This window comes from Choristoneura fumiferana, chromosome 4 (assembly GCF_025370935.1).
Source record: "Choristoneura fumiferana chromosome 4, NRCan_CFum_1, whole genome shotgun sequence".
NCBI classification, from domain to species: Eukaryota; Metazoa; Arthropoda; class Insecta; order Lepidoptera; family Tortricidae; genus Choristoneura; species Choristoneura fumiferana.
In genome coordinates, this window is record NC_133475.1 from 6,165,290 (window position 1) to 6,182,374 (window position 17,085).

A 17,085-nucleotide genomic window follows, 5' to 3' on the forward strand; every position below is an offset into this window, starting at 1 on the left:
AAAAACGTTCGCTGGTAGTACCTATTATGTATGAAGAATACAAAACTTTTTGACGACCAGATGGCCTAGTGGAGCGAACCTGACTACGAAGCTTGAGGTCCCGGGTTCGATTCCCGTGTCGGGGCAGATATTTGTATGAAAAATACGAATGTTTGTTCTCGGATCTTGGGTGTTTAATATGTATTTAAGTATGTATCTATCTATATAAATATATTTATCCGTTGCTTAGTACCCATAACACAAGCTTTGCTAAGCTTACTTTGGGACTAGGTCAATTGGTGTGAATTGTGTTTATTTATTATTTAATTATTTAAATTGAAATATGGAGTGCGCCCCTTGAAATTTCAACAAACTAATTATCGAATTTCATTTCATCGGCTCAGGCCTGAAATATCAGTTTTCCTAAAATGTATTTTTCGCAAAATGTCTGCTTTTCAGAATGTCCACACGTCTTTTGCATTATGTCAGCTTCTCAAAATGTCAGCTATTTGAAATTGCCTGTCTCCAAGAATGACAGTTTTTTGTATAATGTTCGCTTTTCAGAAAGTGCTTATTCTCAAAATGTATGCAACCGCAAAATATCCGCCTTCTTATAACTATGGCTTTCCAGAAAAGTCTTATTCCCAAAATGTCTCCAATCATGGTCTTCAAATTTCATCTAAATCGGTTCAGCGGTTTAGCCGTGAAAGAGTAACAGACAGACAGACTGAGTTACTTTCACATTTATAAGCATTGATTTTAGTAAAAAACTGAACTACGCAAATCCCTTCGTTCGGGTACGAAACGGTCATTAATGTTATCTTGAATGCCAGTAATTTTATATTTGGTATAGTGTTTATGTTATCAAAGAGTAAGTAGGTATGCAAGGAATTAAACCTTTTACATTTAGAACATTGATTTGAAAATAAAGCAGACATTATGGGAAAACAAACATAACAAGACTATAGCCTATTTAAAAAAGTGAACATAACGGGAAAGCAGAAATTATGGTAATGCTAATATTATAGGAATGTAAACATTATGAATAGACGACTTCCTGAGATTGTACACATTTTAAATAGCAGACATTTTGAGAAAGCTGACAAAATAGAGGTACTAACATTGTGAAAACGCAGACGTTTTGAGAATTGTACATTTTAGGAAAACAGACATTCCAGGCCTGAGCCATTTCATCCAATAGTCATTACATATTAATACAATTGTAAGAACAACGGTACAAGGATTATTATTTGCTAAAAAATACTTTTCATCAACTATTCATGAGACAGAACAACTAAATATCGCTGTTTATTTCATCGACGTATTATTATAAAACACTTTTATTTCATAGTCACACATATTATAACAATCATCATCATCATCATCATCAGCCCGAAGACGTCCACTGCTGGACAAAGGCCTCTCCCTTAGAACGCCACAATGAACGACAACAACACAACAACAATATTATAACAATATATTTTACTAATTTTAGTAATTCAAGATTGAATTCTGCATCTTTTGCATATTTTTTAGCAAATTTGAAAGCTTGTATTCTTCTGAAAAATAAAATGAATATAGTTACTATTATTATAAAAATAGTTTTGGCTAGCCTTAAACTGCGACCCCAACAAAAATAAATCGCTACCAGGACAGTAGGTTAGGTTAGGTTAGAACTGTGACCCCAACAAAAATACATCGCTTCTAGGAAAAAAAAACTGCGTGGCAGCCGGAAAGCCAAATCTACTAGGATAGACAATACTTTGAAAAAACGTGGAATCTTGGATGAGTACAAAAATGAAGAAGCTATTTAGGGGTCATCCATAAATTACGTCACAAGTTTAGAGAGAGGGGAGGGGGAGGTTTATGACACAAGAAAGCTAAAAATGATCAAAATTGCTGTGTTGTATTTTATAGACAGATGGCTCTTTACACATTTAATAAAGCCTGTCAGTTTGTACGTAAGTAGGTAGGTATACATATTTTAAACACACAGCTGACATTTTCTTGGCTGATTCTTAGCAAAATGACAGCAACTTGTGGGGATAAATTATAGGAAATGGGTCTATTAATGAAAGCCTTACAAAAGGGTGAGACAGGCAACATAATATGAACATGTTTATTTAGTAGTTGTTTTGATGGACCATCGCAAGTCAAGCAACGATCGTAACCAGGAAAAAACAACCTTCTTATATATTTCAGACATAACGCACGTGTACACATCCATAATACGCTTACTAACGACCTTGACAACATTCCTAATAAATAGAAAAAAGTGTACATGATAAAAGGTATTCTTTGCTTCTATTTTTTCTGAGCTTTTTTACGATCGGAGGCCTGTTGAATATTTCAAGGTGCCTATCCTACGGGCTGACTCATGTAGCTCAAAATTATGTTGGCGAAATATAATAATTGGAATAAGAAACAATAAAACAATATTTACTCCGGGATTTCTGTGTAATGTAATTCGATTTGGTTTAATTATGAACAGTCAGGAGTTATGTTTAATCTTTCTTACAACACAATATTGTGTTTCATTTCATTTAGCTAATAAAATAATAAAGTATTGATATTTTAATATATTACGCGTTAATGTTTTAACCATAGCTTTTATTTACCCTTATCCTCTTTACAACATTCCTATTATTAAACAGAGTATGAAAATTAAACTTTTTCCTACATGTAATTGAATCAAACAATTATTTCTTCACTCTGGAACTAAGCTTATCAGTTACTAGGGATGCCAATAAATAAAGAAACTATTAATTATCAATGAACTGACATAACGTTGGTGATAGCGCAAATCCGCGTAACTAGCATTGGATAATGCCGAGCACCTAAGTATTCAAAATATTAAATAAGAACACGTAGCGAAGATTGAGACTATCGACGATAATGTAGCAATAATGATGTTTTTTTTTTCAAGATATACTACTTTGGGTTCTACATTCTTTATTCTAGTAGTCACCATTTTTTTATTTCCATAGCAAAAATAAAGCTGTGAGGTACCTAAATATGTGTAATACACGCACATGGATGTACTTACTAAATATACAAAGTCGATGAAAATGTTATTGGTTAACCCATTTCCCACTTCTACTTCGCTTTATTTTTACAGTGAGTACAATAACAAAAGTGAAAGCGTTGTGAAATACTCCACAGATTTTTAAAGAAAATATTAATCATACCTACATTCAAAGAAATCATTGAGTCACTTGTAGGATTTCACGTGAAAAAACAAATTTACTCAGACAAATAAACTAGCAATGCAACTTAGTAGTTAATTTACCAGGTATTATCACAATATATTTTAATATGTGTAAATTACGGTCCTACCGGAGGTTCCCCGTCGGTTAATGGTAAAAACTAAAGCTTGCTTACCTAGTGTGCCTCCAGTGAAGTCCCGATAGGTGAAAACGTAAGCCAGGCAGAAATCTTCGTGGTTGGACAACGAATGCAAGTTCAGGAAGTTGGACACGTCGATATTCTCCAGACAGAACTGGTTGGTCTCGCTGCCATACTGGTGAGGGTGGCATTCCGAATCGTCAATCTGGAGACAAAGGCACCACAGCATTGAATAATTAAAAAAAAAACAATGACAAAGAAAAGGAATATCTGTCGAGCGTTGTGATTTATTCCGTATCACGCTTTGTTAACTGAAGCACGGTGGCCATAGATGGATACTTGAATGCATTACGTTACGCTAGTGTCTAAAGAACACATTAACAACTTCACAATCTCCGTCTGGGTCCACCGCTCTGCCTGTTGCCGCTTATATCTGAATTTCACAGTGCTTTGTTTTAACTGTTATGCTGTGAAATGTAATCCTTCCTACTAATATTATAAATGTGAAAGTTTGTGAGTGAGTGAGTATGTTTGTTACTTCTTCACGCTGACACGGCTGGACGGATTTAGATGAATTTTGGCAAAAAGTTAGTTTATAACCTGGATTAAAACATAGGATACTGTTTATCCCGATATTCCCACGGGATAGGGATAAAATCCCTAAATAACAACCGCTGGTCTTAGTCATAAAATTTGGTATGTAGGTACCTGGACGTATGGAATAACACATAGGCTACTTTTTATCCCGATATTCCCACGGGATAGGGATAAAATCCCTAAATAACAACCGCTGGTCTTAGAGTCCTGAAATTTGGCATGACTGTTTTATTTTAACGTATATGAAAAACACGATGTAATTTTTGGGAATTCCCACGAGAATTTAATAAAATCCCGGAATGTCAATTCAACTGCTGTATCTAATGATTTACGCGTGCGAAGCCGCGGGTAAACGCTAGTAAATAATAAAATAAATAAATAATACCTGTTCAGTTCAGTAAATTTAAGATAGATATTTGTGTGGTTACATGCAGTATATTTTATTTTGAATAGTTGAGGAAAACTGCGATTTCTCAAATATGAGCGTTATTAAGTGACATATTATATTATTATTATTATATTACGAGTATAATATCGTTATATGACTGTGAGCCATTAAAAATTCAATCATTTGTTCAGTAAATTGGCCAGGTTTACTCACGTAAATGGTAAGTGTGTCGTTTAAAAGTTTAATAGCACTGTTTTAACTGCTTCTATTAAAAATTACAGCGTCTAAGAGCGATAACCATAGCTATTACTATATAATTAGAAATATAATTATATCCTGGTCGCGGTAGTCGTGGCAGCCTAGCCTAGTGGTTTGACCTATGGTCTCTTAAGCAGAGGTTCGTGGGTTCGAGCCCGGGCGAAAATTTATGTGCGATTACATTTGAAATTTGCCATGAACTTTAAGGTGTAGGAAAACAAAGTAAAGAAGCTTGCACACACCTGCGAAGAAATTCAATGGAGTGTGGGACGTTCTGTCCGGTGGAAACTACGGCACAAGACCTTTCATTCTGAGAGGAAGCCTGTGGCATGTAGTAGGACATGCACATTATAGGCAAGTACCTAAACATGAACTTAAACAGCAAAAATACCGAACTTTCACGCGATAATACGTTATGTACTTTATGTACATATAGTATCACCCGGCTAAACTATTTACTTCTAGTACGTATGTAAAATTGAATATAGGATAATTTGGCACAAAATGGCATGCTGGTAGATTTGGATGTCTACTGATAATAGTTATCGTAAAAAAAAAAACAAGCAATCGTCGCAATCTGGTAATTTAATCGTGACTTGTTCTGTAACTATCGTCGTGTTTGAGTTCACACTCACTTCTTGCTGTAAAAATTCACTTATATTCGTAACTGTACCTACAATATGTCACAAGTACATATTTCTTTTTTACATAATGAAAAACCTATAATCTTCCCACGTGATAAGTAGAGACTCATTACTACTGCCACATCATGGTATTAAAGTATGGTTAGCATAAACACTTTCGTTTTTATTGGGGCCATAGTAAAACTTTATTCACACGTGGAAGCAAGCAAGTTGATGGGCGATTATTTGAGTGTTTCAACCGCCTAATTTTTAGTTGGCTGTAGATTTTGATGTTTTTTTCGATTATTTTGTTACGAGTTCCTGTATTTCTACCAGATAACTAAAAAACTGTATCAAAATATTTGGGTGTCCAGAGAAATGAGACTATTAAAACTCTCGGTTAAATGCCCTGATATGTATGTAATTTGTTTTTACCTTTATCCGCTGAACCTCAAACTTGATGTTCCTGTGCTCTACGCGGCCATCGAACTTGGTGCTTCTGTAGATGTAGTTGACAGCTGTCACGTGGTGCGCGATGAGAGACAGCAACTCCTCGCGAGTCTTCATGTCCACTTCGTTCTTTTTACTTGGATCGAGATGCTATATGATAAAAATTTAACTTGAAATAAATTGGAATTAAGCTGAACCAGTTTTATTGTAATACTAATGCAAGCTGCACCTTGTCTGACACTCATATTGTCATGGATACGGCCACGCTTTTCCACAGGAAGTAAAATGCATCACACAGCTACGAGTAAGGTACTTGTTTACTCTGCACGTGTAACACGCTCAATGTTTATAGCTTACTGAAAAATGAGAGTTGTTTGGTAGTTGTACTAGCGCTTCTTTGCAATAACCTAACCATAAAAAAATCATTTTTAATACAAGCTTTTTTGCTGACTGTACTTTTTGTTGACTGTACTTGCATTGTCACCCAAACTACATTTGCGTACCAAATTTCAGTTCGATGCTATTATCCGTTGAAGAGTTCCGTCCTGCGGAGACGATCCTGGCTGGACTACCAGGATGTCACTACTAGATTATTGTATTGTCACGCGATTAACATGAGTATATTCCAAATTTCAAGTCAATCTGACTACTGGAAGTTGGTCAAATTTAACTTGCAAGATTAGATTACAGACAGACAGACAGACAACGGGACAGGTGAAACTAAATAAAAGCTTGTAAAATAAGCTGACACATTGGTTCAATTGTTAGAGTGCTTACCATACTATTAATCCTGTTTTTTTTTTCATATTTATCCTTACGTAGTTATAACTATATTATTATGTATATTAATCATTTTTTAAAGTCTACATTCTATATAGTTTGAGATCAGGTGATACTAAGTTACGTTTCACATTCGCTTATTACAAATAAGTAGGGTCTTCAATCATTAAACGTTTTATAACTTACATCAGGGAACCCCTCCCTAACATGCCGCCATATGAGCGGATCTGTCTTTATGTAGAGCGAACATGTGTTCCTGTTGTCGAAAGTTGCTCGCCGCGCCCGCGAATGGCCGCCGCCGGTGTTCGCCGCCCGCGAGTATTTGTCGTGGTACTGCGTGTCCCAAAACCTGTGGAGCGTAACATGCTATTAGTATACTGGGATTCAGTTAGCCGATGGGTAAATTAAGCTGGAATAGCGGATGAGGGGTTAGTAAATTTGATGATTTAACCGCCTGGCAACACCGCTGTCGCATGTCGCAAACATAAGCGACGAACGCGCTCAGTTGCTATTCGTAAAGTATTTATGAAAAATCTAAGCGGCATAGCGCGAGCGCGCGCGTGTGTGTGTGGTAATGAAATTGAATATGCAAATATCAAAGAAATTTTATGTAAAAGTCAGTTTTTCATGAGAAATCAAAATTATTTATTATGAAACTGCAAACAGTTCATTTGAGTTGTACGATGAGTACATGACTTACCTGGGGGTATCGTCCCGCAAGCTATTGGGATGCGGCGGTGGCGGGGACGACGGAACAGGGTGGGGGTGGGGGTTGGGTGAGGGTGAAGGAGGCAGCGAGGACGTTGGCTCGTCCTCTACTCCTGAGTTCTGGATGCGCTCCATCCATTGCACCACTTCGTCTGTGATGCCGCAACCACCTACATGTCCTAAACAATTGAAAAGAAAATTTTCAAATTAATGTTTCCAGCCTGCCTTTGATTTTCAGCCAGCTACCTACTACCTACCTACTTCGCAAATGAAACGGGGCCAGGGTTGGTAACTCGACTCAGGGTTCATAATCGTAAAAGGTCACTCTCGTCAATTAACGTTAACGCAAGGAAACGATTTGTAACGCTCATTTTGATTAATACAATTCCTGTAACTACTTAAAGATTTCCAGTTAATTTTTGAGAACCAAGAGGAAAAACAAATTGAAAGAATCCCGTGCCGAATCTTGAACGCCTTGGATCCATTCATCCACAGTAATAAAGCTCCATTTATTTGTTTACGAAACAAGCGTGTATTGAGACATAACCATTGATAGTACATACAAAGGTGGTAGTAAACTCTCACCCGTTATAACGAGCAATATCATCATTCGATTCGATGCCTTTCCAAATGTTATCTAGATAGGTGAGGGAGGCGTAAAAGTTTTTTCTTTTATTTAGTTAAGTAAGCTCATGTATCATTTTTTTAAACAAATGAAATAAAACAAAATAGCCTCCCATTTCTTTAAATATTAAATAATTAATAGGATTTCCTAATTAACTTACGACTTTCAAGCTTGTTTGCCCAGCTAATTAAATTGTTTTCATACAAGTCAAACCAAACGCATAATTAAAACGGAATCGAACTCAGCATTTCGCCCGATCCGCATCGGTTATCGAGTATTTATGAGTTACTAGCTTTTACCCGCGGCTTCGCACGCGTAAACTATTCGGTGTGGTAGCTGCAATTGAAATTTTCGGGATTTTACAAAATTCCCCTGGAAATTTCCAATATTTATATCGTGGTCTTCATTGAGGTTGTGTTCTGAATAACTGTACAAAATTCAAGACTCTAAACCCAGTGCTGAAGTTTCAAAAATTTTCCCTATCCAAATTCAAATGCAAAATTCAAATTCAAATCATTTATTCAGTAAATAGGCCGCAATGGGCACTTTTACACGTCATTTTTTATACTACCAGCGCTTTCGGAAAGACCATCATTGCCAAGAAAAATACGCCGCAAGAAACTTGGCAGAAAGTAATTTTTTCAAAATAAAATAATTACAAATAAAATATTTAAAAACGACAGTATACAATTAAAGAAAAAAAATACGAAATAATAATAATAATAATAATAATACAGGGATGTATGGGGTCCCTTAGTTACAAAACTATACCGTGGGAATATCGGGATAAAAAGTAGCGTACTTATGTGTTATTCCAGACATACGGCTACCTACATCCGAATTTAATGCCTCTAAGTCTAGCGGTTGTTATTTCGACATTTTATTCCTAGGTATCCCGTGGTAATATCGGGTCAAAAAGTCGTCTATGTGTTTTTCTAGACATCCAGCTTCCTACATACCAAATTTCATGACTCTAAGCTCAGCGGTTAATATTTCAAGATTTTATCCCTATCCCGTGGGAATATCGGGGTAAAAAAATAGATTATGTGTTATTCCAGAGGTCCAGCTACCTACATACCAAAATTCATGGCTCTAAACCCAGTGGTTGTTATTTCGAGATTTTATCCCTAGGTATCCCGTGGGAATATCGAGTCAAAAAATCCCTTACGTGTTATTCCAGACGTCCAGTTACCTACATACCAAATTTCATGACTCTAAGCCCAGTGGTTATTATTTCAAGATTTTATCCCTATCCCGAGGGAATATCGGGATAAAAAGTAGCCTATGTGTTATTCCAGAGGTCCAGCTACCTACATACTAAATTCCATGGCTCTAAACCCTGCTGTTGTTATTTCGAGATTTTATCCCTATCCCGTGGGAATACCGGGATAAAAAGTATCCTATGTTTTATTCCAGGTTATAAACTAACTTTTCGCCAAATTTCATCCAAATCCGTCCAGCCGTTTCAGCGTGAAAAAGTAACAAACATACTCACTCACTCACAAACTTTCACATTTATAATATTAGTAGGATGAATAAAAATTGTGATATTCATACGAGGCAATCTTTGTGGACAAAAGCTAGTTAATTAATACAGAAGTGTTATTGTATTCAGCGTGGTGCAGCTTTAAACAATAGCAAATAAACTAAGTCACGTATGTGATCGCGACACAATGAGCCGATATACGCGACAATGAACGCGCAATACAAACATATACATATATCGAGAAATCGTAGGTACCATTGTATAGCACTGGCAGTTTATGCATCCTCCGCTTCCGTCTGTTTGGAAGAGAAGGCAAATAATTGTCTTCTCTTTCAGAACCAACACTTGCAAAAAGAAATTAACCAGATGAGTTTTAATTTCTTCAGTCCAATAAGTGTAAAAAGGCAACGTTTATATTATATTTGGAAGTCAGACAATATTACGATTACGTTTACCGTTTCGTTATTAAATTTGAAAGATCAATAACTATTTGAGGGCAATTAGAAGACAAATATACAAAGGACGGGAATGGTGGCGGAAACATATTACAGGTGCCATTTTCAATCCAGGGATTATAAGATCAATGAAAAGGGCTGTATGTATCAAAGTACAAGCTCGTGATCAATCAGTGGTTATTGTATTGATTTTCTTTCAGCAATCTATACATATGGACAATAAAGATTATTATATGTAGGTGCAATTAAAATTTATTGCGCAACATACGCACATAATAAATAATAATAATACAAATAAAAATGAGTCGTAAAATGTGTTGCTAAGCGCAAAACTCGGGAACGGCGGGACCAATTTCGCTTATTCTTATTTTGTTGTGTTCGTTATTGCCAGTAGAAGGTTTTTATGGAAGAAAACTTAGAAAAATTACAACGGGGGCGAAGCCGCGGGCAACAGCTAGTAAATAAATAAATATCACGGGACAATTCACACCAATTGACCTAGTCCCAAAGTAAGCTTAGCAAAGCTTGTGTTATGGGTAATAAGCAACGGATAAATATAATTATAAAGATAGATACATACTTAAATACATATTAAACACCCAAGACCCGAGAAAAAACATGTATGCAAAGTACCCTGATTTAGGTATACAAGTAGGATCGGTCTTAAACTGACGCCTTAAAGTCATAAGAATATTGCCACACAAAACAAACGACTTCGAAATGTAATCAATACGCATCCAACTTTATAAAAACATATTTTCCAATAGGGCCAAGGTTCAGCACATTATACGAGATATTTTCAAATTATTCATAACAAATTTCAAGTTAGCGAGCGGGGTTACACGCAGGCGGAGGAAAGAAAAATAAAGAGGACTCCGCGTCGCAGTAGCGAAATAAGTAGCGGTAGGTACACTGACATGGAGGTCTTTTGTGGGGGTACAGGAAATTCCTCAGATTTATTAAACAAGTTTCCGCTGGAAATGATAATGGCTGAAACTGTGCCCGTGTGTTGTACTCTTGTTTACCTTTTCCATAATTCATCTGATACTCTCGCTATTCCGATAACTCGTACGCATTTCGGGTTTTACTTTAGACCAGTACCACTACCATGAGTTTACAGTGACCGTACTCGATAGCGCGACTGCGTAAATTATTTGTATGGAGAATTGTACAGCGCCTCTACAAATAATTTACGCCGTCGCTATCGAGTACGGTCACTGTAAACTCATGGTAGTGGTACAGAGCAGCACCGAGCAAAAATCAAATCGATACACCTACTCTTACACAGAGCAGACAATTTGTTGGAAAACAAAACACTAAACTTGCCCGTGACTCTCGGAATGAATGCAAGAGGACTACAATAAAAGCAAAAGCGAAGCGTGGATTTTGAAATTAAAAATGCTGAATGTGTAGTCGAGGCATTTTTCAGTCGGTGTGTCGTGTAAGCACACATTGGCGTTTCGCATCCGGCGCGTTGCAATTTTAACGAAGCTGCCTGCAGGCGCGGAGCACCGCCAGATAACGGAAATTACCGGGCGACATACATCTCCCCGCGTTAATACCTACGCCTCATTCAAATCCGATATTTGCCCGCGTATCTGAGGCCCCCTCCCGGCCCCCCGATCATTAGTGTTGCACTGAAGTTCAATGGACATTCCTTTATTTGGGTTCCCTTTCAAATTTTTTTCACTACTACCTAGTTAAAAAAACTAATCAGAGAATTTTAAGAAACTAGCAGTATTTTCATACCAGCCAAGCTTACTGTTACAAGTACAAATGTATTGTTACAGTTATTACAGAGGCAGGTTCTAAAATGGAGGGTTAACTGTGGAACACGAATTTCTGATTTGACGTCATAAAGAAAGGGCGGCGGCGAGTGAACGACAAGTTTTAACAAGGGCCTGATGAAATATTGCTTTAATTATCAACTTGGTGCCTTGAACACTTTGCAAGGGTATGCAAGAGTTCGCTAGAATGTTGAGTTAATAAAATAATTTGAAATAATACAATCACTCTGACATAAATAAAGACATGTACATGATTAACTGCAGATATTCTAGTTATGCGTGCTGCTTACACTTTTATAAAAAATACGAAACTAGTTAACATTAAACAACAAGCGTTTATAAATAAGGGGGTTAGTTGCAGAGACTTTCTTGCAGAACCGTGGGTTTTCGTCAAAGGAAAGCAATTATGTAACGATAGCAAATATTTGTTAATTAGTATAAGATAACACGGCCGTTCGTTTCATATTTGCCATTGTGATCCCATGTAAACGCAACGTTAAACAAACCTGGTTATAATGAATACGTTGCGCTGAATATGGTATCGTTATGATTTCATTAAGCGTAGATTTAAACAGTAAATTCAAGTTATTCCCGAAACTATTTCAACAAATACGTCTTCTATAGGTACTAATAGATATCGGAAAGAGGAAAGATTTGGATTTTTGGATGTTTGTTACGAATTAACTCAAAAAATACTAAATACTTTCAGCTAGCAAATCCAACATTATGTGCCTCCAGAGAGCTCAAAACAATATTCTAAGGGTACTCTCATCGGCGCCCTGGTATGCTCGCAATTCGGAAATCCATGAGTACCTGGAAATTCCAACCATTTCAGATGAAGTGAAACGATATTCAGCCAACTACAGGGACCGACTGATGATTCACCCAAACCCGTTATCCAGTGTACTTTTGCAGCCAAATCCGATTAAAAGACTCAAAAGAGCTGATGTGCTGCCTTACTAAGGGGAGACAGAGCAGTAGCTCTGCCTTGCCAAACCCCAACCTCTAGCAACCCACCTGATTATAGTCTAAAACACTGATTGCAGGTTTAACAAGGGAAAAAAAAATACTAAACCGATTTTAAAAATTCTTTCACTATCAGAATGCAAATTTGTTCAAAGGTGCCATTGGTTATATTTATTACCAGAAAAAATAGGGTTCCGCACTAAAACTTCAATAATGTAACTCAAAAGTGTATAAAAAGTTGCCATAAAACATCTTTCACCGCATGCGCTGTGGAAACTTGATAATAGAACAAAAAATGTTTTACGATAATAAAGAATATATCAAAATCTACAAAAAAAAACTCCGCAATACCATATGTTCAACTATTGTAGTTATGTCACTATAACTACTTTTTTACATTTTAAAAGTTTACAGAAATGCCGACTAAAATCAGATCATGTTATCCATACCTTTGTATTAATCCTTATCCAAATAAATAACTTTATATTCAAGATGGTTTCAATACCTGAATATTACATTTTCAATTATTCAAATCGGACGTTCCATTCAAAAGATATTACGAAATTAAAAATATCAATCTAACCAAAAAAGGAATTTACGTTGACGCGCGCCGGCTTCGCGCGGGTCGGGTGTAGGTAGTTTTTGGGAAATTAAGCTGAAAAATGTGAGAAGTGCCCTAGATTAGAGACCTTTTTAGAGTTCTGTGCCCAAAGAGTAATAAGAACGGGACCCTATTACTAAGACTCCTCTGTCCGTCTGTCTGTCTGTCACTAGGCTGTATCTCATGACCGGTGATAGCTAGACAGTTGAAATTTTCACAGATAGATGATGTATTTATATTGCCGCTATAACAACAAATACTAAAAACAGAATAAAATAAATATTGAAGGGGGGCTCCCATATAACAAACGTAATTTTTTTTGCCGTTTTTTTGCTCGATATTATAACGGCAACAGATAGTTGCTTGAAACATTTACCTACAGAATATTTATTTGTATAAATGTACTTTAAAAATAAATAATTAAATTAAGATAAAATAAATATTTAAGGGGGGGATCCTATACAGCAAACGTGCTTTATTTTGCCGTTTTTTGCTAATGTCTAATGTTGTATAGGTACGGAACCCTTCGCACGGGAGTCCGACTCGCACTTGGCCGTTTTTTGTTTTTACTTTGCCCGTGCGAAGCCGGGGCGGGTCGCTAGTCTTGTTATAAGACGCCTGCTGCGCTCTGACTACAATTCAAAGCCAGTTAACGTCAATACCTATTCCCAGCGTAATAGCATCGGTAAAGCTAGAAAGCAGAGACTACACTCTTGACAGCAAGTTACATGGTTGTTTGCTCGGGGCATACTGGCATCATCAAGAAGCACGTTCCCGGAGCGCGGCTCCTTGTTAAACAAACAACCGCTAACAGTTGCCATTTTATAATTCCTTCAAGAAGGCATATCATAACTACCTCTTGTGAAATCTTCCGGGTATTTTCAGAGCGTTAAACACGTCTGCTCTACTGCTCGAAGCCTGAACACAGCACAGCATCCCGCCGTTTGTTCAAATTCCGATTCAACTGAACCCAGCTTCATATTATACCTATGCGCCTCGCCTATACTAAATATGATGTGTTCACTGTGTTGTACTCGTATATGCCCATGGTTCATCAAGATATTTTACAGAAGTAAAGCTACCGGTATTCTAAACAAATTTCTGGTCCCCTTCACAGAGTTGTGAAAATATATTTTCGAGCAATACATTGTTTGTTTGTATCCTGTGTAATCCTGTCCTGATATCGTAATTTGTGATTTTCTCAATTGCTACTTTGATTTATGACATTTGTTTTGGAGAGATTTATAAGGAATAGCAAAACGGAGTTAAAGTTGTTATTTTATGAGAAAACATTTCTTCACCTAGTTAGCGAGAAGCAATCACGCATATTATTTTTGCGTCCAGTAATTGCCTTAACAGCATCAAATAATCGCGTCAAATTCACACATTGATAAGCTATAACTAAGATTGGCGCGAAATTACTTTGGACTTAATACTTAAAAAACCGTTGCTGAGGTTTTTTTACACACATTATTTATTTTATTTTCAAAAGAGTCGTAAACATATAATTTTGGAAAATAGCTAATTAAGTTAGATATACATTTGCGTCGCCAACGTAATCATTAATTGTAGGAAACTATGATTCCATGATTAAATTCGTACATGTATTATGTAAGTGTGGAGGTACCTATTAAAAACTCAGATTAAATAAAAAAGTAAAGATGGAGAGCGGCAAACAGCCAAGTGAGGCCTGTTTTATAAACATGTGTTCGTAGGCCGGTGTTGCCATAATAATTCCAGTACCCCGCAACTACAAAAATATCGTTATCGTTGTCGTTAATAACGTTTTTATTTATTGCTTTAAATTCATAAACCAGCCTAAAACAACTACATTAAAATACGTTAGTAAACGTTTACGGGAAACAAATAACTTTACGTTGCGTGTCACGTTAATTTAATACCGTTACTACAATAAAAAACGTTGATGAACAACCAAACAACTTTACAACAACACTAAAATACGTTAGTAAACGTTTACAAGAACCAAATAACTTTACGTTACGTGTCACGTTCTCAAATTTTAAGCCATAGAAAGAATAGAATTTAAAAATAAAAAATAAAAGATTGTATTACCTAGGCGACTTTTACCCAATAATAGGGTAACTACAATTATTATAATGGCAACACTAGTATTGACGTTTTGTGTTCAAAGCAAAATTCAAACAAAATTATTTCGATTTTTAATGAAAATATTGGTTTTCGAGTTTACTAGCGTGTGAAAAGTGATTCCATCCTGCTTTTTATTTTTGGATGGATAGTTTTTACATCCTTTCACGACACAATTTGGCATTATTAGTTATATTTGTCGAAGTTTAAGATACGTCATGCTCCACGGGAATGCGTTGCTAAGTGATAAGGTTTTGGTGTAGTTTGGTTGCAAGTGTGTGCGTGCCACTGTGTAAGCACACGGATTGGTGTAGTTTGATCGGCCTCACTCGGCTGTTCACCGCTCTCCATCTTTACTTTTTTATTTAATCTGAGATTAAAAACATAACAGTCGTTAAATAAAACCGAAGAGCACAGGGACTAACAGGCCACAAATTTTCATGTAGGTAAGGAAACTAAAATCATCTCTTTCTTATAGCACTTAGGCTATTCGAACCAGTTTTGGTAAGTAGGAAAACTATGTTGGTTCATGCTCCGAAACATTTATCTGACTATTTGTGATCTTTATCAAATTATCAAAGTCGAAAGGTTCAATTAAGAATGGCCAGTAAAATGTGTTGGCAATTGTACCTAACACCTTATACGTAAGAATTTGATTGGATAAATAATTGAAACGATTCACGGTGGCTTTCGAATTCGGTGACAAGGATTTCGACTATCAAGATCCTGCTATCAAATTATACGTACCTATTGCCAATAAAGGTGTAAACAATATTTTTAATAATATATACTTAGGCGGAATCCCGACCAAACTGTTAAATAAGTCATAATGAAAATAAATGTGACAGAAAACAGAACCTTTCTGCTTACCCAAAAACAATTTATTTATCTCGGGTTTACTCGTAAATCCTACATCTACAATGTTCTGCGAACGCAATTTTGTGAAACTGTTATTTAACGAACTCATTACTTCTGTGCTGTATTCAACCATGCCGCACAGTAGATACCTAATATTGCGAATGGCGGCACCACTCAGCGACGGTAACCAATGACATTTCGTGAATGCAAAATTTTCATGGAAGGAACGAAATCCCTCTCATTCCGGAGCGTTTAAATGGGAGGCGAGGGTTGTGCTTATGCATTCCACGAGTCTCATATTCGGGCTGGTCACAGCGGTGGATTTGCAACAGCTAAAATTGAAACGGCAAAAATGCAAAACCGGCAGACGCGTTGTTGACGCGAAATTACCATTTCAGTGCAGTGCACGGTAGAATAAATATTTAACATGAATTTGAATTAGTTTTCAACGGTAAAAAACAATGCTGGATCGTTCATTTAGTCGCATTTTCACGTTGCTGTGCCAACTGGTAATTAGGCGAGGGCATGCCTACCTAACCGCTCGGACGGAACACGATTTTAGTAAGCCGCAGTTTCTGTGTATTGAAGTGGTAAACATTTTAATGGTGCGCAGCGCTCAGCTCAACAGAGCCGAAATGAGAAACTTCTCCGATACAAGCGGTGACTAGCCACAATCAGGCGGTGACAGCGAGACGAATGGAATTTAACTTTATTAAGCAACCTTGCATACAGAGCACCTAACTTGCTATCTACCTAGTACTTATGTTGCATTGTTTAATATTGCAAAACTAAACTGGTACACTACTCGGGAACCGGTCTTCTCATGATATTACAAACTATTAGTGTCATTACACATTTAAATCTCAATTACTGCTAAGCTTCTTTCAGACCTGTATAACAAGATTTCATTCAGTTACGATTCGAAAAGCGAATTATGCGCAAATTTACAATGGACACAACAAATTAAAATCAATTATTCTCTGTATAATTATTGGCATGAAATAGAAAAAAAAAATGTACCTACAATTACATAGCTGGTTTTGAAGTTTCAAAACCAAAGATTGGTTAACGTA

The 17,085-nt window shown here is 36.5% G+C and overlaps 1 protein-coding gene across 1 annotated transcript in view; it reads right to left on the bottom strand.

Annotated features, from left to right (window-relative positions):
- The window catches only part of kuz (zinc-dependent metalloprotease kuz), a 56,022-nt gene that overhangs the window by 9,513 nt on the left and 29,424 nt on the right, over window positions 1-17,085 (bottom strand). Inside the window, exons 5-8 of the mRNA XM_074086689.1 lie at window positions 7,121-7,307; window positions 6,607-6,769; window positions 5,626-5,790; window positions 3,361-3,529 (exon numbers count right to left, since the gene is read on the bottom strand). Of these exons, the coding sequence (XP_073942790.1) occupies window positions 3,361-3,529; window positions 5,626-5,790; window positions 6,607-6,769; window positions 7,121-7,307 (684 nt within the window). The remainder of the gene's footprint in view (window positions 1-3,360; window positions 3,530-5,625; window positions 5,791-6,606; window positions 6,770-7,120; window positions 7,308-17,085) is intronic.